Source organism: Oryctolagus cuniculus, chromosome 5 (genome assembly GCF_051225735.1).
Source record: "Oryctolagus cuniculus isolate XC-2025 breed Fujian yellow rabbit chromosome 5, ASM5122573v1, whole genome shotgun sequence".
NCBI classification, from domain to species: Eukaryota; Metazoa; Chordata; class Mammalia; order Lagomorpha; family Leporidae; genus Oryctolagus; species Oryctolagus cuniculus.
This window is the reverse complement of record NC_142871.1, coordinates 59,296,014-59,320,613: the sequence shown is the minus strand read 5'-3', so window position 1 is coordinate 59,320,613 and position 24,600 is coordinate 59,296,014. Positions and strand designations below refer to the sequence as shown.

At 41.8% G+C, this 24,600-nt stretch overlaps 1 protein-coding gene across 2 annotated transcripts in view; it reads right to left on the bottom strand.

The window, feature by feature from the left end:
- Nucleotides 1–12,905: 12,905 nt before the first annotated feature.
- The window catches only part of LAMA4 (laminin subunit alpha 4), a 158,027-nt gene continuing 146,332 nt past the window's right edge, over nt 12,906–24,600 (bottom strand). For both annotated transcript variants that reach the window (XM_070073692.2, XM_070073687.2), the window contains exons 32-38: nt 24,280–24,469; nt 23,194–23,349; nt 20,911–21,070; nt 19,033–19,163; nt 17,898–17,991; nt 17,311–17,430; nt 12,906–13,353 (exon numbers count right to left, since the gene is read on the bottom strand). In XM_070073692.2, the coding sequence (XP_069929793.2) occupies nt 13,208–13,353; nt 17,311–17,430; nt 17,898–17,991; nt 19,033–19,163; nt 20,911–21,070; nt 23,194–23,349; nt 24,280–24,469 (997 nt within the window). In that variant the 3' untranslated portion in view covers nt 12,906–13,207. The remainder of the gene's footprint in view (nt 13,354–17,310; nt 17,431–17,897; nt 17,992–19,032; nt 19,164–20,910; nt 21,071–23,193; nt 23,350–24,279; nt 24,470–24,600) is intronic.

Sequence of the window (24,600 nt, the reverse complement as noted above, 5' to 3'; positions counted from 1 at the left end):
CTCCAAATTTTTTAGGGTCAGCCACTGGCTGCCTACTTTGTTTGATGAGATCAAATTTCCCTGATTGATTTTTATGTTTCTGGCTGTGTGTTGATATCTGTGCATTGATATAGGTAAATAACCTATATTTCCAGTCTGGCTTTATTTGGGAGCTTCCTTTGGCAGTACGTCTTTCCAGAGATCCAGGGTAGGTTGACTGATGAGATCCTTAATCCCATGAACACTTAAGCTGTTGCAGTATCTAAGTCCTAAGCCCAGGACCACAGGCAGTGGAATCCTTTTGGCCACACGGTCCTGGGCTGCACCCAAAGCCCATGGCCAGACCAGTGCAGCACAAGGAATGCCCAAGTTTGCAGCTGCTATGGCCTACCTGATGCTGAGGTTTATTCAGAGCTTAATGCCACGGTAGTTGGTTGGCAATGATGTGGCCAGAACTCAGCCTATCCTGCTGGGGCTTTGGGTTCCTGTCTGGTACTGGGGTAGGGTTAGAGCCTCCTTTGTTGCAGGATGATGAAGGAAATCTTGGTTCTTATATCATGTTGAAGAAGAATTTCCATGTGGACAGTGACAGTGAGCAACGTGAAATTTAAAGTGAGAAACCTACAGCAGACAGAAGGGGATTCCAAGGGAGGAGTTGCCAGAGAAGTGCTGGCTGTTTTATACACAAAGTGGCTTTCTGAGATTGGCCCCTTTCTTAGAAATGAGTACAGATTTAACCAATCAGAGGAGGAGCAAAATAACAACCAATCAGAAGGCAGGGATAGCAACCAATCAGGGAACTGAAAGTGTATGCTAATGAGGTATACCACGTGAACCAGTCAGGGAACTGATTTTGGAGGAGCCTGTTTTGCATAGAAGTGTGCAGAGTTCTCAGGTCTGTTAGGCAGACTCAACAACATCTGACAAGTATATCAAGATTACATTTTAGGGGCCAGTTGGCACAGTAGGTTAATCCTCTGCCTTCAGTGCCAGCATCCCATATGGATGCCGGTTCTAGTTCCGGCTGCTATTCTTCCAATCCAACTCTCTGCTATGGCCTGGGAAAGCAGTGGCTGATGACCCAAAGTGCTTGGGCCTCTGCACCCTCATGGGAGACCTGGAGGAGGCTCCTGGCTCCTGGCTTCAGATTGACCCAGCTTCGGCCATTGGGGCTATTTAGGGAGTGAACCAGCAGTTGGAAGACCTTTCTCTCTGTCTCTTCCTGTTACTGTCTGTAACTCTGTTTCTCAAATAAATAAATAAAATATATTTTTTAAAAGATTACATTGTATATGTTTCCCTGTCTCCAGTCTCCCCCTCCCTTTGGGCTCCCAGGGAGTTATATCAAGTTATATCATGTATTTTTTCTTTGCTATTTTTCTTTTCTATCCAGGGTCTGCTGGAATTCCTATCACCTTCAGGAGTACTGTCTTGGTGACAGGGGCCTAGGGGCCTGTCTGGTGCTGGGTTTTACTGTGGTGAGGCCCAGTACTAGGTTCCAAAGCAAAGTCCTATACTTCCTTCTCCATCCCCAGTGGACAGTGTCTTTTTTTCATGCTGCAGAAATATCTGGGCCTGGAGGAGTGATGCTTCCTTTCCTCTTCAATGTCTCTTTTCTTGTTATTTTGCAAAAACCAGGTACTTTGATCTCTTGTCTGGTTTCTTTAGCTCTTGTGAGGATATTTTTGTGGGCACATAATTATTCAAATTGAGGTTTCTATGGCACAGACGGGAGGAACTGGAGAGTCCTACCCTGCCATCTTGCTCCCCACTTGGGCCTGTTCTAAATGCTTAGTATGTTTCAAGCTGATTTCCTTTGCTGATATTTGGGTTGCTGTGTGATTGGATCCTTTCACCTGAATACCCAAGGCAGTTTCTCACTTAGAATCTTTTTGACAATGCTCTGCCAAGGAATAATTACACTGTGTGAGAAATGGAGCCCTGGGGTTGTGCATTTCAAAATACCTCCAATTAAAGAAAATTCTTAGTTCATGGTTAATATGCAAAGTGTTTAAATTATTTCCATGTGGGTTCTCATAATATCGGTTAAACTGATTGATAATAAGGTCAAGGTCAGAATTCTAGCTCTTAATTCTTTAGGAAAAATGGCATCCCCATATCACATTGTACCTCAAGTCCCACATGGTCATTTTGAAATTGTCTGCACTGGGTATTGAGAAACCTCATATAGATCTTTTTATTTGGTTAAACTTTAAGGATACTTATGAGGTTTTGCTAAACTCTAGGTATTTTCTTTTTCTTCTTAGAAAGTCCTGAAAGGACTGCTTTTCTTTCCTCTTTAAATTTTTTTTAACATTTATTTTAGAGGCAGTGGCAGGGAGGTGGGGGAGATATCTCATCCACTGGTTCATTTCCCAAATGCCTGCGACAGCTAGGGCTGGATAAGGATAATGTGAGAACTGGGAAGTCCCACTGAGCCATTACCTGCTGCCTCCCAGGTGTACACAGTAGGAAGCTGGAATGGAGAGCAGATCTGGGACTGGACCCTAGGCACTTGGATATGGGGTGCAGTCATCCCAAGTCACAGCTTAACCTCATGCCCTTCCTTTTCTTTTGATGACTGCCACTGTCTATCCAATGGAATTCTCTTCTTCAAAAGACTGAGGGTCAGATACAATTCACCCACCCACTTTGCCACTGCTGAAGATACACAAAAAGACTTTTAAAATGAAAATTGTAGGGGCTGTAGTTTAACGCCCTGGCCTGAAGCGCCGGCATCCCGTATGGTCACCGGTTCGAGACCCGGCTGCTCCACTTCCCATCCAGCTCTCTGCTATGGCCTGGGAAAGCAGTAGAAGATGGCCCAAGTCCTTGGGCCCCTGCACCCACATGGGAGACCTGGAAGAAGCTCCTGGCTCCTGGCTTTGGATTGGCACAACTCCTGCCATTGTGGCCATCTGGGGAGTGAACCATCAGATGGAAGACTCTCTCTCTCTCTCTCTCTCTCTCTGCCATCTCCTCTCTCTGTGTAACTCTAACTTTCAAATAAATAAATAAATCTTTAAAAAATGAAAATTGTATTAGCTTATAATTACATGTGCTTAGATTCATGTATATTATGTTAGATGAAAAAGAAAAACTGCATATGAGTTATCAGATGAAAAACTCGGAGCAGTCCCACAGAGCTGGGAGATGTCTGAATTCCCACCAGTCAAAATGAAAAGACCATGTTGAACATGTGGGACGTTGAGCAGAGACTCAGAAAGGTCATGCCTTCTTGTGTAGTGAAAAGCAGCACTAGGCTCAAGGCTAATACTTAGAGTCTTCCGAAAAGTTCATGGAAATGCATAATATGAAAAAAACTACGTGTGTATTAAAAATTGTTTTTGCCACACAAACATCTTTGAATTCCATTTTCCGTAAGCTTTTTAAAGTGCCCTCATATATGCCAACTTTATCAAGAGAAGTAACCTAGGTGTCTGCCAAATACAAACACCACACTCCTAAGAGGAGCAAGCAAAATCCGGACAGGAAATTGCCCAAGACCGGGGAAAGAAGGGAGCAATGAAAAATTCATCAGAGCCCATTCAAGGCTGGGAATAATTTGTATTTTAACTGTAGTGAAAATGTCTTTCACTAAATGGGTTATGGAGTCCTTAGCAAGGTATTATCAAAGTGGGAGATGGGAATATCCTTAGGTTGAAGGCTGCTCTGAACCTACCCTAACATAGCTGAAGAGGGCAAGACTTGAACAAATCAATTTTAAGCAAATTAACTACATTCAAAGGGGTAGAGGTGTGGGAGCTCAACATTTAGAGAACTCTGATAAAATCCAGTACCAAAAAATGTGAAATGTACAACAATCAGTGTCTAATAAAAAATTACTAGGCGTGCAAAACGAGAAGGAAAATACAGGGGCCGATGTTGTGGTGTAGCAGGTATATCTGCCTCCTGTAGTGCTGGCATCCCATATGGGTGCCGGTTTGAGTCCCGGCTGCTCCACTTCCAATCCAGCTGTCTTCTATGGCCTGGGAAAGCAATGGAAAATGGCCCGAGTCCTTGGGCCCCTGTACTCATGTAGGAGACCTGGAGGAAGCTCCTGGCTCCTGGCTTTGGATTGGCGCAGCTCCACCCATTGTAGCCATTTGGGAAGTGAACCAGAGATGGAAGACCTCTCTCTCTCTGCCTCTGCCTCTCTGCCTCTCTCTGCCTCTGCGTTTCAAATAAAAACATCTTTAAAAAAAATAAATCAAAAATCAATAACAAAATATTTGGAGAATCTTCAAATGTTCAGATACTAAATGAAATATGTCTAAATAATCCACAAATAAGTAAATAATAGGAAAAGTTAGAAAGTATTTGAATTGAATGAAAATGAATATGTCACAGGAATTTGGAGTGAGTTTTTTTGTCTCACAGCAGTGAAGAATTACAGTGCAGACAATGAGAATGGGCAAAAGTCAAAGTTTTATTGAGAGAGATTTTGTGAAGAATTGTAGAGAATTGCGACTCAAGACTCCTGAGAGCCAGGAGGAATCCCCAAGGGAAGGGAAGGAACATCTGGGTCTTGGTATTGGCAGCTTTTATAGGGAATGCATATTAATTGATCAATTCTTCCACATAGTTTGATATGGCAGAGGTCTGCTTTCTTATTTCTATGTATCTCGGGTAGCAGTCACAGCTTCCTGACCAGTTAACAAATGTTACCTTGCCAACCACTTGAGAAATGTGACAGTTGAGAACATGCTGCTTTGCTGTGTGTTCTGGTCAATTACCTTGTGTTTCCTAACTCTCAGTCTTTTCATCTTTGGGGCATTGTCTTTTGTCTATTCAGCAGAGGGTAGCTTTCATACAAACACCTGGTTCCTTATTCTAGAAAGGACCTTTTCCAACTGCCTGTTAGTCCTTCTAACTCCTCACAAAAACATGTCCAAATCCATGGAGTGTCACTATAGTAGTACCTAGAGAGAATGTGTTATATTCTATATTAGAAAATAAGAAATGAGGGTGGATATTTGTCTTAGTGGTTAAATGCTAATTACGATGCCCATGTCCCACATCAATTCTATTCCTGGCTGTGGCTACTGATTCCAGTGCTATACGATGTGGACCCTGGGACACAGTGGTGATGGCTCACGTGGTTGAATTCCTGATGATAATGTGGGAAACCTGGATTGGATTTACTGATCCTGGCTTTGGTTCTCTGACCTTGAGGGCACTTGCACAGTGAGCCTACAGATAGAAATTCTCTTTCCCTGTCTGTCATTCTGCCTTTCAAATAAATAAAAGCCCCCAAAAGAAAAGAAATATCTCAGGCCGTGATCCAAGCTCCCACTTGAAGAAAATAAAAGATGAGTAAACTAAGCCCAAAATGAGTGGGAAGATTAATGATAAGAGCAGGAATCAATGAAATTAAGGGCACAGAAATAATAGAGAAAATCACTTAACCAAAGCAGATTGTTCAAAAAGATCAATAAAACTGATAAACCTCCAAGCAGAATTATCAGGAGAAAAAAGGGAAAACAAATGACTGATATCAGGAATGATAGAGAATCAGTAGGATCTTTTTTTTTTTTTTTTTTTTTGTATTTATTTGACAGGTAGGGTTATAGACAGAGAAAGAGAGAAAAGTCTTCCTTCTGTTGGTTCACCCCCAAAATGGCCGCTATGGCCGGAACTACACTGATCTGAAGCCAGGAGCCAGGTGCTTCCTCCTGGTCTCCCATGTGGGTGCAGACGCCCAAGGACTTGGGCCATCCTCCATTGCCTTCCCAGGCCACAGCAGAGAGCTGGACTGGAAGAGGAGCAGCAGCTGGGACTAGAACCGGTGCCCATATGGGATGCTGGCACCGCAGGTGGAGGATTAACCAAGTGAGCCACGGCTCTGGCCCCAATCAGTAGGGTCTTATGGACATTAAAAGGATAAACAGTTTTTTGGGCAATATGGATCCTTTAGTCTTTTAAATCCTCTACCTTGAATAATTGTCTCCCCACATTTCTGACATTCTTATGAATAGGCTTTCTGCAAGGCAAGATTATAAACAGGTCTTGGGGCAACTCTGGGGTCACACTTACATAACCTTCTTCCAGGTTGACATTAGCTCATGAATCAGCAGTGTTTAGCTATGATCATTTGAAAGCAGGTTCTGCTGGGGGAGCTCATGCTAAACTCACTGTGGGCTGGCTGGGCAGGTGAGGGCCTCAGTCCTCCCTCCTCTGTTGGAGTTCCTTGAGAGGTTCGATGTGTCATGCTACATTTCTCTGATGTGTCTACATCTCATGCCATCCCTTGGCAGTTCATCAGGGTTCATCCCTCAATCTCATCTACCCATCCTGTCCTCTGGCACTGCCCCCTTTATAAAGTAAGTGATCTTTTCCACGTGAGTCAACCTTCTTCCTTCCTTTTCAACACTTGAAAGACTACCAAAGACTTGAGGGAGTGTGTCGCTCCCCCTCTTCGTGGAGGAACGACACAGGACCCTGCGCTGTTCTTTCGTCTGCTCAGCCCTCCCCGGGTTTGCTGCTGGTTCTTCCCTGGTTGGCTACTGTCCCTTCCACCTCCGTGGAAGGGCGGTTCCCCCTAGCCACTTTCCCCACTTCCGCGGGGGAGTGGCACACCGCCGGCCGGCTCTCTTGGGGGCTGCACAGGTGTTCCCTCAGATGTTCCCGGTGCATGTTGTCTCTCTCCTCCTTTATAGTCCTCTTCCGCCAATCCCAACTCGGCTGCCCACACGCCGAGTACGCTGCTCTCCTCCAATCAGGAGCAAGATCAGCTCCTGCAGCTCAGTCAATCAAATTGGTGAGAGGCAGCTGCGTAGAAGTTGTTACTCCCTTCTCAGCGTCATAATGTGGGAGAGCAGATGCATAGAATAAGTCTTAATTCCAGTAACTTAGTCTAGTCCGAGTTGCTCCCCACAGGAGTGCTTCTTATCTCTCATGGGCTACCGTGACTCCCCCAAGTCTTCTCCCTACACTTTCAGACAGTTCAGAGATCTCTGGGGCTCAGTGGAACCCAAATGAAGAAATATATATCAGCTTTTCCTTTCCCCGATTCCTAGGAACTTTGTAGTGTTGACCTTGGCAGATGAAGTGAGGGGAAGAATCTTTATGGAAACTTCCACTGAAGTTCACTCGATAAATATTGAGCACATACCTGTATGCTGGTCACTGGTGGGTAACACAGACAAAAATTCATGGAGCTTGCATTCTGGACAGGCCTTAAGTTTGCCTTTCTAGGATCTTTACGTAGACTCTCTGTGTGTGTGGTGTTGGAATCGTGTTATTGCACTGCTGCTTGTGCTGAAATGGCTTCTCTGAACCCCTCCTGAAGATGAAGGGATCAGCTCCTTGCTTCAAAATTTGATGAACCTGAAATGTGATATATTTACTGTTTATGGTCCCAGCGATAGTCTGTAGTTATGAATTTTGGGAAATAGGAAAGGTCATCTTGACACCTATGCTATCATGTTTAATAAAAGGAAACGGGAGACCAGAGAAGAAATATACTCCAATGTCTTCTGGAATACCTCCCTATAAATTCAAGGCCAGGGTCTGAGGTGGTTATTACTGGGAAAAGGGCAGATGAATGTATCATCTCAGGCCTTCAGAATAGAAAATGCCAAATTTCTTCTATTTTTTTTTTGGTGTGTCTGTAAGTGTGTGTGCTAAACACTTGAAGAATAAAACATTCTTTCAGATAAGATACTTTTGGCTTCAGCTTCAATGGCTGAGTGCTCAATTTTCTTCCCATTTTCCAATTCAAAATTTTAGGAGAAAATGTCCAATTTTTTGAATTCATCTTTTCACACCAGGCAATGGGATATTGCTTCACTGGGAAGCTATGGCATGCTGTTTCCCATGTCTAATTACCTATGGCCATGAAAGGAGGAAGCAAGACAGAGGCCCAAATATGACTGGGGCTGTCCCTTCAAACCAGGTCTATGTAAGGGCCTTATTATGAAGGAGACTTGAATCAGCAGGATGACAAACAGTGACTGGGTCAAAAGCTATGAGCACCACTCATCTTTCTCTGGATGAAGTGGTGCTATGCTCTGCTTAACTAAGAGAAAAAACAATTTTAGTTTTTCCCTCTAGATAGAAGCTAGGAGGATGTCGTCCTGTTGAAATCGGAGAAGAACCCCTAAAATCTACACTAATAATGTGGCCCTTAAAGTTCCCTAGAAATGCTATCTGGGGTGCCACATGTGCTACCGGAATTTGGGGTGCCTTATGATTTAACCATGGGCTTATTACTAAATCTCTGATATTAATAAGCTCAAGAGGGTTCTTGCCTAATATTTAGAGAAGAATTCTAAATACTGGCACAAACAAGGCAGCATGGTACGTTTTAGGCTTTTATTTAGTGAGAAAGATGCATAGAAGAGTGAGAGCTTTATTTAAGAGAGAGAGGTAAGTAGGGGTTCATACCGAGCACCAGGAACCAGCCACATGGAAGAGCATCTAGGCCTGTATCTGGGCCAGGAAGCCTAGAGCACATGGCCCGAAGGCCATGCGCCCTGGAGGCACAGGGCTACAGCAAGCCACCTCCTGGCAAGAGGCCAGGGAAGAAGAGAGAGGCCCGGCCCACACCGTGTTCTGGTTTTTAACCTACTTCCAAAGGGGAGTGGTTAATTAACCTGATTGGCTGGTGCACACCCAGGTGTGGCCAGGTAGGGGCATGAGGCCACATGGCCTCACCTGTGTTGAAGGCGGGGTCAGACATCTAAGGAATGAGTGAGTCAGAACTGGGCCAGGGGCTGGCGCTGTGGCACAGCAGGTTAACGCCCTGGCCTGAAGCGCCAGCATCCTATATGGGCACTGGTTCGAGACCCAGCTGCTCCACTTCCGATCCAGCTCTCTGCTGTGGCCTGGGAAAGCAGTACAAGATGGCCCAAGTCCTTGGGCCTTTGCACCCACGTGGGAGACTTGGGAGAAGCTCCTGGCTCCTGGCTTCGGATCAGCAAAGCTCCAGCCATTGTGGCCATCTGGGGAGTGAACCATCGTATGGAAGACCTCTCTCTCTCTCTCTGTAACTCTTTCAAATAAATAAATTAATTAAAAAAAAAAAAAAAAAAAAGAACTGGGCCAGCTCCGCTAGTGTTAGACAAGCCATCTAACCCCTCTGAGCTTTCACATTCCCTCCAGTTCTAAAATTCTCCATCCTACTTACGGAAGTGAGGTGAAAATAGCCCACTCTTGACTAGCATACTGCAGAAGGCAAATAGCAATGGCCAAAGCCAAATACAAATGAGTAATAACTCACATCAGACCATAACAAACACGTCTTTTAGATGGAGTGTTTTTTTTTTTTTTTTTTTTTTGACAGGCAGAGTGGACAGTGAGAGAGAGAGAGAGAAAGGTCTTCCTTTTGCCGTTGGTTCACCCCCCAATGGCTGCCGCGGCCGGCGCGCTGCAGCCGGCGCATCGCACTGATCTGAAGCCAGGAGCCAGGTGCTTCTCCCGGTCTCCCATGCGGGTGCAAGGACTTGGGCCATCCTCCACTGCACTCCCGGGCCATAGCAGAGGGCTGGCCTGGAAGAGGGGCAACCAGGACAGAATCCGGTGCCCTGACCGGGACTAGAACCCAGTGTGCCGGCGCCGCTAGGCGGAGGATTAGCCTAGTGAGCTGTGGCACCGGCTCCTAAGGTTTCTGATTGGCTTATAGGAACTGTCAGGCATGTCTTTCGCATTCACCTGTGAAGACTTAAGAGGTAGAAGTTTAATCCAAATTTCACAGAGGTAGTTGTGTTCAATAGTACCTGGTAAGGTCCCTTTTATTTAAGCTGACACTGATCTGAAGAGGAAGAGGATCTTCTTATGAATGACTTGCTCAGGAATTTCTAATGTTGGAGTTTTTGTTAAAAACTCCTTAATTCCTTGGAACACCTTTGCAGCTCCCCTGTCCAGCAAAGTGTCTGTTTCAGAGGCTTTTAAGCAAACACAAGGCTTAGAATCCAAATCCTGGAATCCATAACTCTTGTAGCTACCCTTTTCAGTACAGAGTCTACATCAGGGCCTCTTTAAAGCTATATACAAAAAAAAAAAAAAAAAAAAAAAAAAAAAAAAAGCTATATACAAAAGTGTGGAATCCAAATCTTGGAATTCACATTCCATAGAATCCTGTCATCAGTAATTCCCAATACCGGAGCTTTTATTTAGAAGTTCCTTAGTTCTCTGGAACAACATTTGCAGCTACCCTTTTTAGTACGGAGACTGCTTTAGGGCGCCTTTAAAGCTATACACAAAAGCTTGGACTCCAAATCTTGGAATCCAAAGTCCATAGAACTTTGCCATTCCAGAAATCTCCTCGGCTGCCTTTAAATATCTGACCCTATGTTAAAACATCACGAGACAGGAATTTTACAGTGAGCCATGTATCCAAGATTTCACATTTGAGGCACTTACTAGACCTTAAATAAATACCTAGAAACACAGGCAATGGAGTTTGACACTTAGACATAATTAGAACTTCCGATGCATAATATCACATGATAGAGCAAAGCAAATCTTTGGGATTAAGTTTTGCCATTAAAGTTAATACTGCAGTTCTTTTGAGAAGAGTCCACACAGGGGCGTGTTGAAGGCGTGGTCTTCCAGTTCACAAATCTAATCAATTTTAGCCTGTATGCCTGCCTACTTCAATGTCAAAGAGCTAATTCATGCTCTTGCAAATGGTTAACCCTCAGTTTTAAAGGCCGTCATGTGGATTTTCAGAGGTATATGGGTCAGTAGATTCTTATTGGCTGAACATAAGAATGTGAAGTACTAACTCTGCAAAGAGGTGGCCTTGTGAGTTACACAGAAGGTAGAAGGTTCTGCTTTTGTGCTTTTGGTCTGTATATTCATGAGCATGGGCATGCCTGCTGGGGCTACTGAAGATGCCAGACAGGCTCTGCACCTTGGCTGGCTTAGATTACATTGTGCTACTGCTCAGACTGAAGGGTCCTTGAGGAGGCAGCAGGAAAACCTTTGGAAAAGAAAATGGTAGGTTATTTCAGAGCAACTTCTATTTGCTTGTGTCTGATGGAGGGAATAGTGTGAGGGTTCAGTGTATTCTGTGCACAGGTTCAGTTAAGGCCCCAGACGCTTGGATTTAGCATCTTTAGCCTAAAAACACACTAAGCGCTTAGAAGATTTTGCTTGGTTTGTATTTTTCCTTTGTGGTTGTTTTTGCTTTGGTTACCAACTAAAAAAGCAGGTCATTTCAAACCCTGAAAATTTCATATTTCCAGCCTCTCTCTTTGGGAAATTCCATTCTGGATTTGTGTTCTTTTCTGGTGACAGTTGGGTGAGCTGAGAAACTGGTGCCCTGTTAGACAAGCCGCAGCAAGTGCTCTCCTGATGTTCACTCAGATTAAACCCCCACCCCCAATCTTGCTTTATTCCTTTATGGCAACTGTCTGGATCTACTGGCATTTGGGCTTGTGAGTCCTGCTTTAGAGATCATCTGAGAGGTGACTTGAGGTCAGATCATTTTGGGGCAGGGAAAGAAGGGGACAATTATGCTGTCCCCGGTCACAGGTATCCTTGTTTTGAATCTTGGCTCCTCAATTTAGCTGAATGACAGCAAACAGTTTTCCTGAGCTGTTAGAGTTTCCTCATAGGATTAGTGTGATGAACAAATGAAATAATCAACTGTAGCTGATCATGTGACTGGCAATTAGTAAAGTCCTCTGTGGACATCTGCTATAATAGTTGCCTTCACTGCTAACTTCAACATCATTTTTGTTTACATACCTTAGACTGGTGGGTAACAAGGGAATATAAGTAGATATATGTGTATGTATATACATGTGTGTATACATATATGTGGATATATATGTATATATATATAAACTTTTACATATGTAATCTTTTCAGGGCAAGAGATTGTTTTATTCCACTTGGTGATTCCTCAAAATAATTTATGCTTATGAAAAATCATTCCTTTTGTATCATGTAAGTCCTCCTGATATCAACACCTATTTTCTTTCATTCTATCTTTAGAGTTGATTATCTTTCCATGTGTAATTATGTATAATTTTATTTCAGGTTCTGTATTTTAATACCCTGCCAGTGGTTAAACTCTTTTTTTCTTTTTCTGGACTTCATTAATATAGATAGTTGGAAAAAAGATTATAAAATTTTAGAAATAAGATCAGCTATATTTTAGGTATATGGGGACAATTGTAGGTATTGGAAAACTTAATAAAAGGAGTTTAATGCTTTTAAACTGAATTCTATTATTTTGTCCTTTACTGTAATGTGGTTCCTATAGAACATACAATGCCTCTCATTATCATCTTATTTTTATTTTAAGGAGATAAAGAATGGAAGAAGTAGTGTGATTCATTTTATTTCTTACCTAGAAAAATTAGTTCCATAACCATGTTAGGTGGATCCCTAACAGCCCTCTCCTGGGGGCAGCTTAGGAGAATAGTGCCCACCCTACACCAAGGGGACCATGAGGTCCATTATGAAGTCCTAGGAAGAATTTCAGGAAGCCCTCCACCATCTAGACATCCCAGACAGGGAGCAGGGAGGAGAAACAGAGGGCCCATACCCATATCCATGAAAACTCCAGTCTGAATATAGACTGGGCTCGGTCCTTTCCTAAAACGCTCACCTGGTCTGTCAGGTGTACGCTCTTCATTAAACTTGGCTAGCACGCTTACTGTTAAAAACAAAACTAAACAAAAAACCAAAAAAAGAAAATTAAATTATACTACCATTTTTCTAGTAATATGTTAGAAATTTACTTTATTAAACCTTGCTAATGGCTGCTATAAACCTAAAAAAATTCTTGTTATACGGATAGATCAAAAACAAACTTATCACCTAATTTTAGGCTATATGTAAATTAGTAAATCTTTTTCAAGATAAAGGTAGCTTAGGACAAAGAAATTTTGGGTTACACTGAAAAGTATCCTCCCTGAAAGAAAGATGAATATCAGAATCTAGCCACACTTCAAAAAGGCGTGCCAGTGTTTATTTAGAATCCCTTCTATTTTATTAGAAACAGGCACAGTAATTTCACCAGCAGGAAACAAGTGTGCTCTCAATGCAGGTAAGTTTACCACTCCTTCATCGTAGCCCACTGCAGACACTTTTGGATCCAAGGTAAGACTCCAAATGAGAAATACGAAGCATCCAGTCCCTGATGATTCATGTAAGTTCTGTTCAACCAAATGAAAGCTTCCAGCGAAGAGCTGCTGTTCCTCTCGGCTGGCTTTGTGTTTATCTCAGTGCTCTGAAGAACTCTGTACTTGGGCAGCTGTGCTCGGTCACGTCAGGCGACTGGGCAGGAGTTGACGCTCACGGCCCCGCTGACCAGGGCCGCCTTACTGAAGCTCACGGGGCGCCCATCAATCACAAAGTGGCGGATGCAGCCTGTGAAGGGCTTGCCAGGGGCCAAGCGTGGTGTCAGCAGAGACTCTGGAAAGAGAAATAAGGAAAACCAAACGTTTCAATGAAGGCATTCCAAACCTGTGCATTATGATACGAGTTGAAACAGTAATTGCTCATATCCTCAAAATAATTTGCATGTCAAAAATGGAATTGACTCAGTTCTCAGGAACATCCTCTGCTTTTGAAGTCATACAAACGTGGTAATTTTCAATGTTTTATCATGTTTCGATGATCAAAGTTCTGTGTATACTCTCATTGTCACTTCCAAGGCTGAAATTGACCACTTATACAAGAATATAAAGCCTTAACAGTGAATTTTCATTATCTACCTATGCTTTGTAGAGTTAACTTCACCTGAGCCTCACTTATTTTGTGTGTGTTGCTGAGAGTGGGGAAGGACATTTTAACTTCCAGACTATTTTTGGACATGGTTAATGTTTCTGTCTAATTCCTATCATTATCCTTTACCCTTAAGCCCCCACGTTTTTGCCAAGCTCAGAAAGCTTAATGAGAAAATAATGAATTCAAATAAACTAAAATTTAATCTTTCTGAGCTCAGGGCCTCAGAACTATGAGTAGGGTGATGATCATTAGGCTAGCCTTTGTGTGGGCCCAGGTGCCCTGTTGTTTATCAGAGTCACTTTCTCCCCTTATCTTAATTAGAGATCTAAAAGAAGCCTGATGCTTATTAATTGTACATACACAATTAAATGTGTTGAGATGATAGAAATAATGTAATTTAAAGTAATTTAGAAAGCTTAGAAATATGAAATTAAAATCCATTTAGTCAATGCTTATCATGTACAGACACCTACGTGAGTGGTAGGAGATAAAACAGGACAGCAAATTGAACATCATCAAGCAGCTGTAATAAGTTTTCTAAGCAATGGAGACTAAGATCTTGCATCATACTAAGGACAATAATTGAAAGATCATTTCCTTTGTCTCTCTCCTTTTTTTTTTTTTTTTTTTTTTTTGACAGGCAGAGTGGACAGTGAGAGAGAGAGACAGAGAGAAAAGTCTTCCTTTTGCCATTGGTTCACCCTCCAGTGGCCACTGCGGCTGGTGCACCGTGCTGATCTGAAGCCAGGAGCCAGGTGCTTCTCCTGGTCTCCCATGCGGGTGCAGGGCCCAAGCACTTGGGCCATCCTCCACTGCACTCCCTGGCCATGGCAGAGAGCTGGCCTGGAAGAGGGGCAACCGTGACAGAATCCGGCGCCCCGACCGGGATTAGAACCTGGTGTGCCGGTGCCGCAGGCGGAGGATTAGCCTAGTGAGCCGCGGCGCCGGCCTCCCTTTGTCTCTTGATTAGTACAACTGTATATGTTTCTCACACCTGCTCGGTGTACTTCACCATCAGAATGAAATATAAGGGAACTGGGAAGGTTACAAGGGGTTCAGACATCTAAGCCTCTGCCCATTTTGGAGATCAGATTTAACATGGGTTTTGCTCTGCTCAAGCTTGCCACCCCTTGCTTCATGGAGAAAACTCTCTGGAGGAAATAATTCATATAGCAATTATGGTCTGCATAACTCATCACAAAATTTATTACAGGTAATGACAGAGAAGTGCCTCAGGACCCTAGATAACTGATTAATAAAATCAATACATGATTTTAAGAGAGAATGTTTGAAGGTTTGACTATATATATGTATGTATATAAAATAACACAGGATAGTCAGTAAAGGAATGAATGGTTAGACTGGTTAGATCTGTGTGTGGGCTGCATTAACTTAAAAAAATTCTTTAACTTCTAATTTTGATTTTTAAATTCTCATTTATTAAGATAGACTCTTTTGGTGCATAGTTCTATGAATTTTTTTTGCATCACTAAATTTTATTGGTAGAAGTAATGAACACCTAGGATTCTGAGTGGTATTAGACAACTGGTTGGGATTCAACGAGTACTCAGTGCAGTAGGGGTTTATTTATGAATACTTTCTTTAGCTATCCTTCTTAATGCTCTGGTTTCTGATGTGATTTTCATGGAAATAATCTTTTGAGCTCAAAATGATACAGTTAATTACATTTAGTTTGAATTATAATTGCTTTTGTTACAGGCTTGCTGCATGATTCCTAGTTGGAATTAAAAGCTGCAGTGGTACAGTGGGCTAGTGGCTAGGCCCCCCCTGGCCTTCTAGTTCTTGTGTACTGGCTCATTAGCTAAAATTTGCTATTCATCTTTGGAAGGCTGAATCACGCTTTAGATACATTTTGCCCACCCGGCCTGTAGAGTTTACCCACTGTTGTAGAAAGAGATGATGGCAGTGTATGATGCTGGAATCAGACTACAACAAAGAAACATCTGCATGATGAATAAGCAGCCTGGGTACAAAGGAAGAACAAGTATTGAAGCTGGGCCATTCTTGTCTTGTCCATCTCCTGAGGCCTGGCACAGGGCTCAGTAGGCACTCAATAAATGTTTGCTGTGTGTTGAATAGTGCCATGTTCCCTGTCTGTAAGGAATGTACTATTTAGCATCAACAATATTCTGTGATAAGCACTACAGCAGTGGTAGCATACCTGTGCTAGGGAGAAGGAGCATATATATGTGTGTGTAAGTATGAGTCCGTGCTTAGTCCCAAAGGCTGGAATTAGGTTAGGGGAGGAGTGGGGGCAGTTGTTCCTTGAAATGGCACTAGGGGAAGATAGGAGCAACAACATTTCCCAGAAATTGAGGCCCTGTGTACAGGTGCAAATCCCTGGAGTCAAGAGAGCATCTTTGCATATTTAGGGAGCTACAAATCCCAGAAGGTGTGGGAAGAGCCCCGGAGGCAGGGACAAGGAGGGGAGAGATGATCAAGGATGCTGTGCTGAATTTGATCCTGTCAACAGGTTTTTGGATACCAGAGAAATATTTTAAACTCTGTTGTGGTTTCTAGGAAGGCAGCAGTGTGCAGAAATAAAAGAACTGATGTGTCACATTACTCACACTGCACCTGCATGAAGTGCCCTGGTAATCTTTGCCAGAATTCCTTCCAGAACAATAACCAGGAGCCAGAGGATGGAATTGGGGAATGGTGATGGCAATGAATGGGGGAAGAAAAGAAGGGTCTCAAATGGGTCTTTAGGTACTGAGTTATTATCATTGTTAATGTAGGTGTTTGAAAAATTCACATTATAAAGGTCAGGAATACTTAGTTCCTACTATTTTTGGAGTCCCCAAGGTCAGATGCTTAATTTTATCTGTGTTGTCTCATTCTTTAATTACTTTCTGCCTTCACAGGGGTCAGTCTAAAATGATGTAGTTAGGAGACTTTCAAAATTCCCACCAAATCCCAGGTGTGAAAATTTGGCTATCTTTTTATATCCCACTCCCCATGTTAATGAAAGGTATACCAATAATTGCATCCCCCCAAAGAACAAAGTCCCTGCTTCTGATGTTTAAAACAATCATGGGGGATCTGTACGTGTCTGTCACTATCCTGGACTGTGCACTATTCTTAGCAGGTGACAGCAGCAATGTTATTGATGTTACACAACTGCAGCTGGAAACTTCTCTCAGGAATTGTCACTACATAAGAATAGTAGAACTTACAGTCCACAGCTATAGTTCTGACACAACTGTGCCTTTTTTCTCACCAAGCTAACTTTTAATCTCTCAGATTCTCAGATTCTAGAGCTGTATCAGTGAATGAATCCTGTGTGAGTTAAAGTGGAGTAAGTGTTTCACTGTGCATATGGTGGAACATACTTAAAAGAGGAGAAAGAGAAAAAAATAAGCAAATATGGCAAGGCAGATATAATATTTACTGGTTAGACTGCTGGATTTAGTTCTTACATGTCATTTTGTTCTGGTCATTAGATAAGGAGCCCTAATTTTCAAGGTGCACTTTCCTATTGAAGGGCATTGTATATAAAATCCTTTGGGTTATTAGGTGAAGTAGGAAAGCACATAGCTCAATTCTTAATACTATAAAAATAATATGAAAACTTACTGTGTTTTCAGATTTGGAAATTTATCCCCTTTAAGCAACACTCACCTGGAACACCTCCAACAAACACAGGCTCCCTATGATCAACTGGCTTTGGATTCAAGGGTCCAACCACATGGTTCACCTCCGAGTCTACGTCCAACTGAACCACATTTGAATCTCTAATAACTGAAATGCAGGGAAAGACAGGATGTAAGTGGCACTGGTTCTGTTAATTTTCAAATGGAAAAGACTGCCTAACCATAACTTTCTTTTATGTACTCCAGAATAAGCTCCTACTGTTTTCTATATGACTGAAAACTACAATGTCTAAGCAAGCAATCATTGTAATATTTTCATTGGAAAAGGGAGAATACTTAGGGCACTCTTGGTGCTACCTTTTTGCTCCATAGGTTAGGGTATGATTTAGACAGCCCCTCCAACACCATTTGGCAGCATTCTTATTTTCAAATCACATATGAATTTAATATACAATTTTAGTTTAATAACATCTGATTTTCTTTCTGGCTACTGTTAGACTGTCAGCCATTGCCTATCATGCAAGCTGAAGTATACACTCTGCCAGGCCATCATCCCCAGGCAGGTGTGCAGGCTCACATGTGTGAAGGAAACCTACAGCACTGGGCTTTTCTCACCTGTAATTCTGTGCCACCTGCCGTCACAGAGACTTTGCTTGGGTGTCACTGAGGTGGAGAAGTCTCTGATGCCATTGTTGACCTTCACTATGACCTGCAGAACACAAGGTGCATTAGACAATTTAGTTTCATTTCTGTTCATCATGATAAAACAGTTTCTTAAATTATCTACCATGGGAAGCAATATTTAGGGAAATATCCAAAAATGTTTGGCTTTGCAATTTGAACACAAGGGGTCACTCTTTGGTAGGTGATTGAAATAGTTTAACTGTAGTTCTCCACGGAGACAGAACAAAATAATTACACTGGAGAGAAGATAGGGAGAGAGAAAATGGAGTGTACTGTACAAAGCACGTTTAAAGCAAGGACTGGGAAGTCAGATGGCTTGTCTTCCATTTATCTTACTTTCTGCCTCAGTTTTCTCATTTGTAAAAATCAGAATGATCATAATATTAACATCATAGATGGAGTGGATTGAATGAGTTGATTCATACAAAGCTTTTAGAATGGTAACTGACCCATGGTGAGCACCACATTAAGGATATGTTTTATGGCTTGTTTAATGTATTTGAACTCAAATAAAATCAGTTTTATTAAATTAGAGGTTTCAATGAAATATGCCTTTTCTGTAAGATTTATTTTAATGTTTTCATGAATATTCTTTAGTAATATTTTAAGATGAAAGTAGTATTTAATTATAACATAATTTTGTATTTCTAGCAATTGAGAATAATATACATATGTATAGATACCTGTGTATCTGAGATATGTATGAAATATATACATTTTAGATACTTAGAAAGGTTTTTGTGTTTGTTGATTCTGATATATTTTTGGATATATCTGTTGCTTTCACTTGATAAAAACTTCTCAATTCTTTTGATAAAACTCTTAATGTTTTTACTGGTTATGTTTTGTTCTGTAGCTTTCTCATATTTTCATGACTGTTCTAATCAAATCAACTTCCAACATATGAATTTAAATCAAATATTGCCCACAGTTAAGCATCATGTTACAGCCTCCCTGTTTTTTCTCAGTTATGGAAGGTTGATAACTTTATGAAATAAAAATGTTTTAGATATAAAATCCAAGGGCAGATGAGACATACTGTTAAGTTATTTTTTTAAGATATTACCTGTCCATTTTTCATGTGAACATTTAGGTACTCCCCATTGACACTGTGGCCATGAACAAGGGTTCCAGAACTGCTTCTGGGACGGACTTCAAATGCAATTTCAAACTTCAATCCAATATTGAAAGATTCATCTGTGGAGAGAAATACTGTAAGCTCTCAAGATATCCAAATACATTTTATTTTAGCCATGGTGTGACTTTGTTGCTATTCATTTTTGTATCTATCTTTGAAAGTTTGGTGCATTTTTCAACAGGTAAGTAGAAAGTGACATTTACCATGTCTAATTCAAAGTGGAAAGCTCTAGGGGACAAAGATAACATATCACAATTGTCATGGGGCCTAGGTGTGGGGACGGCACACTAAAAATACGCATCATGGGAATTGAGGGGAGGAGAAATTAATTCCAACTGGCAGGACCATTTATTACTTTAAAAGTGAGAAGGACAGGGCAATGTGGGCACAGGAAGGAGTATGAACACAGGCGGAGGTGGGAGTCCTTAGAGACCCTGGTGAAGGTCAGTGTGGTTGGACTGCCATTGCAAGGGGAGGAGGTGTGGAGTAGGGAGCCACACCTAGAAGGGCTCCAACGCTCAAGTATAGAGGTTAGACTTGAGTTTGCAGTCACTGGCCAAATGAGCCAACTTGATCAAACCTGTGTTTTAAAACGATTCTTAACAAAAAACTAAAATTGTGCCAGTGCTGCAGAGCGCTTCAGGGGAGAGAAAAGTGAGAGCAGCAAAAGTATTTAGGAGCTGTTGCTGTAGTGATCCAGAAAATCCTTACTAGGAGTAGCTGTGTTCACTCCAAAGCTGCCAACCCCGGCAGCTTGATAATATTCACTCGACATGTTTCCTTATAAATAATTTAAAAAATTTCCCTGCTATTAGTTAATGTTGTGGAGTGGCACATAAATTGTGAAGTTGGCTATGCATCTCAAGCCCTCCAAACCTTTAGAGTTCTTATAACTGAAATTCAACTAAACACTAAAATAAATGAGTATAGATGCTTCAGCTAGGAGTAAAAGGGGGATGGGACAGGGGAGGAAAAATAAAATCATGAGTTAAATGAAAAGAAGAACTATTACCTCTGGTTATTCTGTTGGACATGGAGGTGGCTAAAGAAAGTATACTTGGTGAAATTGTCATTTATTTATTCAGGCAATGTATTAGTACTTAAGTGCCCTGAGGGTAGAGAACATGTGGTTGCATACCGCTTTCCTATGCATCTCTCCAGCACCTGTTCTAGTACCTTCCTCACATGTAATGGTTGTTCTATGGAATGTTTGTTGGAATGGATTGTATGGTGATTGTGTATAGTCTGCTAGGATTTCATTAATTTTTAGAATTATTATGTTCCATCACCTGGCACAGGGACTGCCATACAGGAGGCATACAATAATAACTGCTTCATCAGTAATGGTTGAGGAGAGTAAATATCCAAAAATAAATTTTCTGGAGGATAATGTTGTTTGCTGGTATTGGAGGGCAGGAGGAGCACCTGCCACCTCTTTTAGGAGGGACACTGGTTCATGCTAAGCGGGGGCAGAGGAAACACCCAGATAAGCAAGATGGCCATGTGCTGACACAGATCATGCCACGGAGCAGCATAGGAAATTCTAAAGGAGTCACGATGGTCTGCATCCAGAAGTTGTGGCATCCAGAGCTTGTGGCAGCTCTGGTCAGGAAGAACAAGCAGATGGGTACTGCACATATGTCTGGAGAGGTATGAGGGGAGAAAGGTGGTTCAGAGGAAAGCAGGCCATCTTATATGGCTGAGTTTGTCACTCTTAAATTTTAACTCTGGATCCAATATTCCCTGTTAGTCATCACCAGGAAAAACACATTTCATGATTGATGTTTTCAACATAAGCCCTGTTACCTAGCACCACGTATCCTCCTTCTGTTGAAAAGTAAGTTCCTGTTTCCATCGGACCTTCAAAACAAGGGGTCACACTAAACGTCTGAGAAGCAGAGGGGATGGAGGCTCCATTGAGCTGGAGGTTGCTGAGACAGCCACTGAAACTGTAGACTGAATTAATCTGAAAGAAGAAAACATTTCTTCAAGTCTGTTTTCTCAACTGTGAGAAATAATCCCGTGGTATATTTTCATAAGAGACAGCCTTGGTGCAGGTACAGATGATGTCAGGCCACAGTAGCACATAGGACAAAAATCCCAAAGTAGGTCACTGCCGAGCTTGCTTTGCACTCTTTGTAACTTTCAGCACTTCTGTAAGCTGTAACCACGCGATGCCTATCACACATTCTGGCATCTTGGTTCCTGGAGCCTTGCTAGCACAATGTTACTCCCCTTCCCCTGTCCTAGATGTGCCCAGCAACTCCCACTCCATTACCCCTCCCTTATTCTGCCTTAGGTGCCATTAAGGTTTAGATGATACCTCCCAAGTTTCTCAACCAGTGAGAAACTGGGGAAGGGACTTCTGCATGGTAGGGATAAAAGGAACGGAATTTCTGAGGTTAGTCCCAGCTTCCACCTGCTGGCCACTTCTCTTGAGACCAGGTAGCAATAAACACCTCACTTTCTGCTTCCTTCATGTTTCTGAGTCCATCCTTTGGTGGAAAAGTGGTCTCAGATGGGCTTATTTCTCACATCAGCTCTTACCAATGCACTGAGGAGAAGCAAAATGATTTGAATCATAGGAGAAAAGTAATCTCTTGTGTTATTTTAGCTATATGAGTAAGCAATACTTTTCCAGATAGTTACTTTAAAAAAAAATTCATTTGAAAGGCAGAGAGAGAGAGAGATATTCCATCTCCTGGTTCACTTTGCAAATGTCCACAAAAGCTGGGGTTGGACCAGCCGAAGTCAGTAGCCTGGAACTCAATCTGGGTCTCTCACATAGGTGGCAGGGGCCCAACAACTTGAGCCATCACTTGCTGCCCCCAGGGTATGCAATAGCAGGAATCTGGAACCTGGAATCAGGAGTGGATCCAGGACTTGAACCCATATGCTCCAATCAATATGGGATGTAGGTACCCAGAGTGCAGTCCTAACCACTGTTGCCAAATTCCTGCGCCCAGGTAGTTGCTTTTTAACTAGTCCTTTGAAACTGGAATTTCTTATTTGAGAACGTAGCCTGCCATAGTTAAGCTATGGAAGTTCTTACTATGACCAAATAATTTGCAGCCATGGTTTTCAAATTGCATAGTGGAAGTATCTTAATTTGTTTCTCTTAACAATGACAGTTATGTCCAACATCACCTGATTCTGATGAGGGCTAGCAAAGTTCTTAAATCTTCCATAGCTAAAGAAACAGCAGAAATCTTACATTTCTGGCTTCATTAATTGTTTTGGTGGTTGCAAATTCATCATAGCACAGGATATGAAACTTGGGCCACTTTAGACAACTAATTTCTCTGTGTTTGGAAATCTTTTACAGAGTTTGTCAGGGCATTGGAACTACTTATCTAAAGTCATATCACAATTTGAACCATCAGCTTTTGCTTCATCTGTATATATTAGGGCTAAAATCAAACCTTATTCCTGTCATAATGACTATTATTCAAAAGACAGAGAGCAACAAATGTTGGCAAGGATGTGGAGAAGGGGGAACTCTGATACTCTGCTGGTGGGAATGTAAATTAGTGCAGAAAACAGTATGGAGACTTTTTTCAAGAACTAGCAATAAATTTACCATATGATCCAGCAATCCCACTACAAGGTGTACACCCAAAAGACATGAATTTCTTCTATCAACGAGATACCTGCACCACCATGTTTAACAACACTGTTCACAACAGCGAAAATAAAGAATTGATGAAGGTGTACATTATCATATGAATGGATAATCTGTGATTATATACATATAAAATGCAATAATATTCGGCTATAAAAATGAAATTCCATCATTTGCAGCAAAATGATTGCAAATAGAGGGCATTATGTTGAGTGAAATAAGACAGGCACAGAAAGACAAATACTACATGTTCTACCTTATATGTGAGACCCCAAAGTTAAAAAAAACTCAAAAAATAAAATAAAAATGAAATGCCTGTGTGTGTCAGGTTTGCTGCAAATACTCTGTTTTGTCAAACTTTGTTTTAAACCTTTGTTAAGCAAACTGCTATGAATCCTATGAAATGAGGACCTGGATTCAATGATTATCTACCTCTCAATGGCTCTATCTTGTCATGCCTGGCGTACCTGAACATTCTTCACAGCCCTTCCAGGAGCCACACCTCCCAAGTATATGGGACCCTTGATTTTCCAGGCTGCTCCAGTAGGAGGAAGACTTTCTTCCAGGACTCGAAGACCATCAATTATCAGCCGGCCACTGCTCTTTTCCCGAATAAATATCACCTGGACAGAGAGAAGGAAAACAGCGCATTTCAGGTCCCTTCCACGACTGGGGAAATGGCTATGTGGCCGCTGGCTCAACTCCATGGGAAATCGGCAGGAAACTCATTTAAAAAGTGATTTCTGCTCTGAATGTCTGGGGTTTGTCTCTTCCTTTGCTTGGCAGGCATCTGGCTAGCTGGTGTTTGGAGTGACAGAAACTTAGTCCCTTATTTGGTTTTGTTTTATAGCCCAGCATTTGACTTTCTTGTGAGCTGTCACCTCATTTTACACGTGCAAGGGTCTTTCTCTAGCCCACATGGAGATTACCACTTTGTGTACTGGAGGAAATGATCCATATACTTTCTGACCTCTACAGAACAATGTAAAGCCATAGGCTGACTTTCTGAACATCACTTATATTTAGCAGAGTTCTCTTTGAAGCTCTTCCCAGTTGTCTAGCCCACATGTTCTCTACTTCTTCAAGCTACTTGTAATTAATCATCATGCATCTTGTATTGCTAATTCTTGTGGTTATATACCCACTATTTCTCCCAATATTTGTCTCCCCTGTGATGTCCTGTCTTCCTAAGTGATTTACCCTTAGCATTGTGTCTTCCACACCTTAGTCTGTAAAAGAGACGCTCAATATTAATTATTGAAAATTGAGAACCAAAAAGGTCAGGTGGAAACATCATTAGAAACTAAGCTTCGGTTTATGTTGGCCTCCTGTTCTGTTTCCAAAACCACTACAATCAGCCTGTGGCTCCTTTAAACTGTATGTGTCAAGCTTTTTATTAGGCATTAATAAGTTTTTGAGACTGAACTCTGAGTTTACAGTAGCAGAATTTTAAAATCAGTTTTTCTAGAGAAGCCAATGGTGGGGCATTAGTGTCAGTCCTTCAGACTCTGGTGGGTATTTGCTGACAGTGCTATTCTCTGCCTTCAACTTACATCATGCCATAATCCATCACTGTATTTCTCCTGGCTTCTAATCTTCAGTTTCTTGTGGCCCACGTTAAACATGAAAACCAAGCGACCGTGTGCTAAGAATAGAGTCATGAAGTCATTCTCTTCTTGATCTGAGACATAGAAAATCATCCCGTGGGAGGAACGAGTTTTCAGACGAATGGAAAACTGAGCTCTGATAAATGAAAAGAGAAAGCTTACATGTAACACAGGACTGAGGATAATCTTTAACTCCTCAAAGCAATTCAGTATAAGGAAGGAGAAATAAGTGGCTATTCTATTTAATCCCAAGCACTATGACTACAA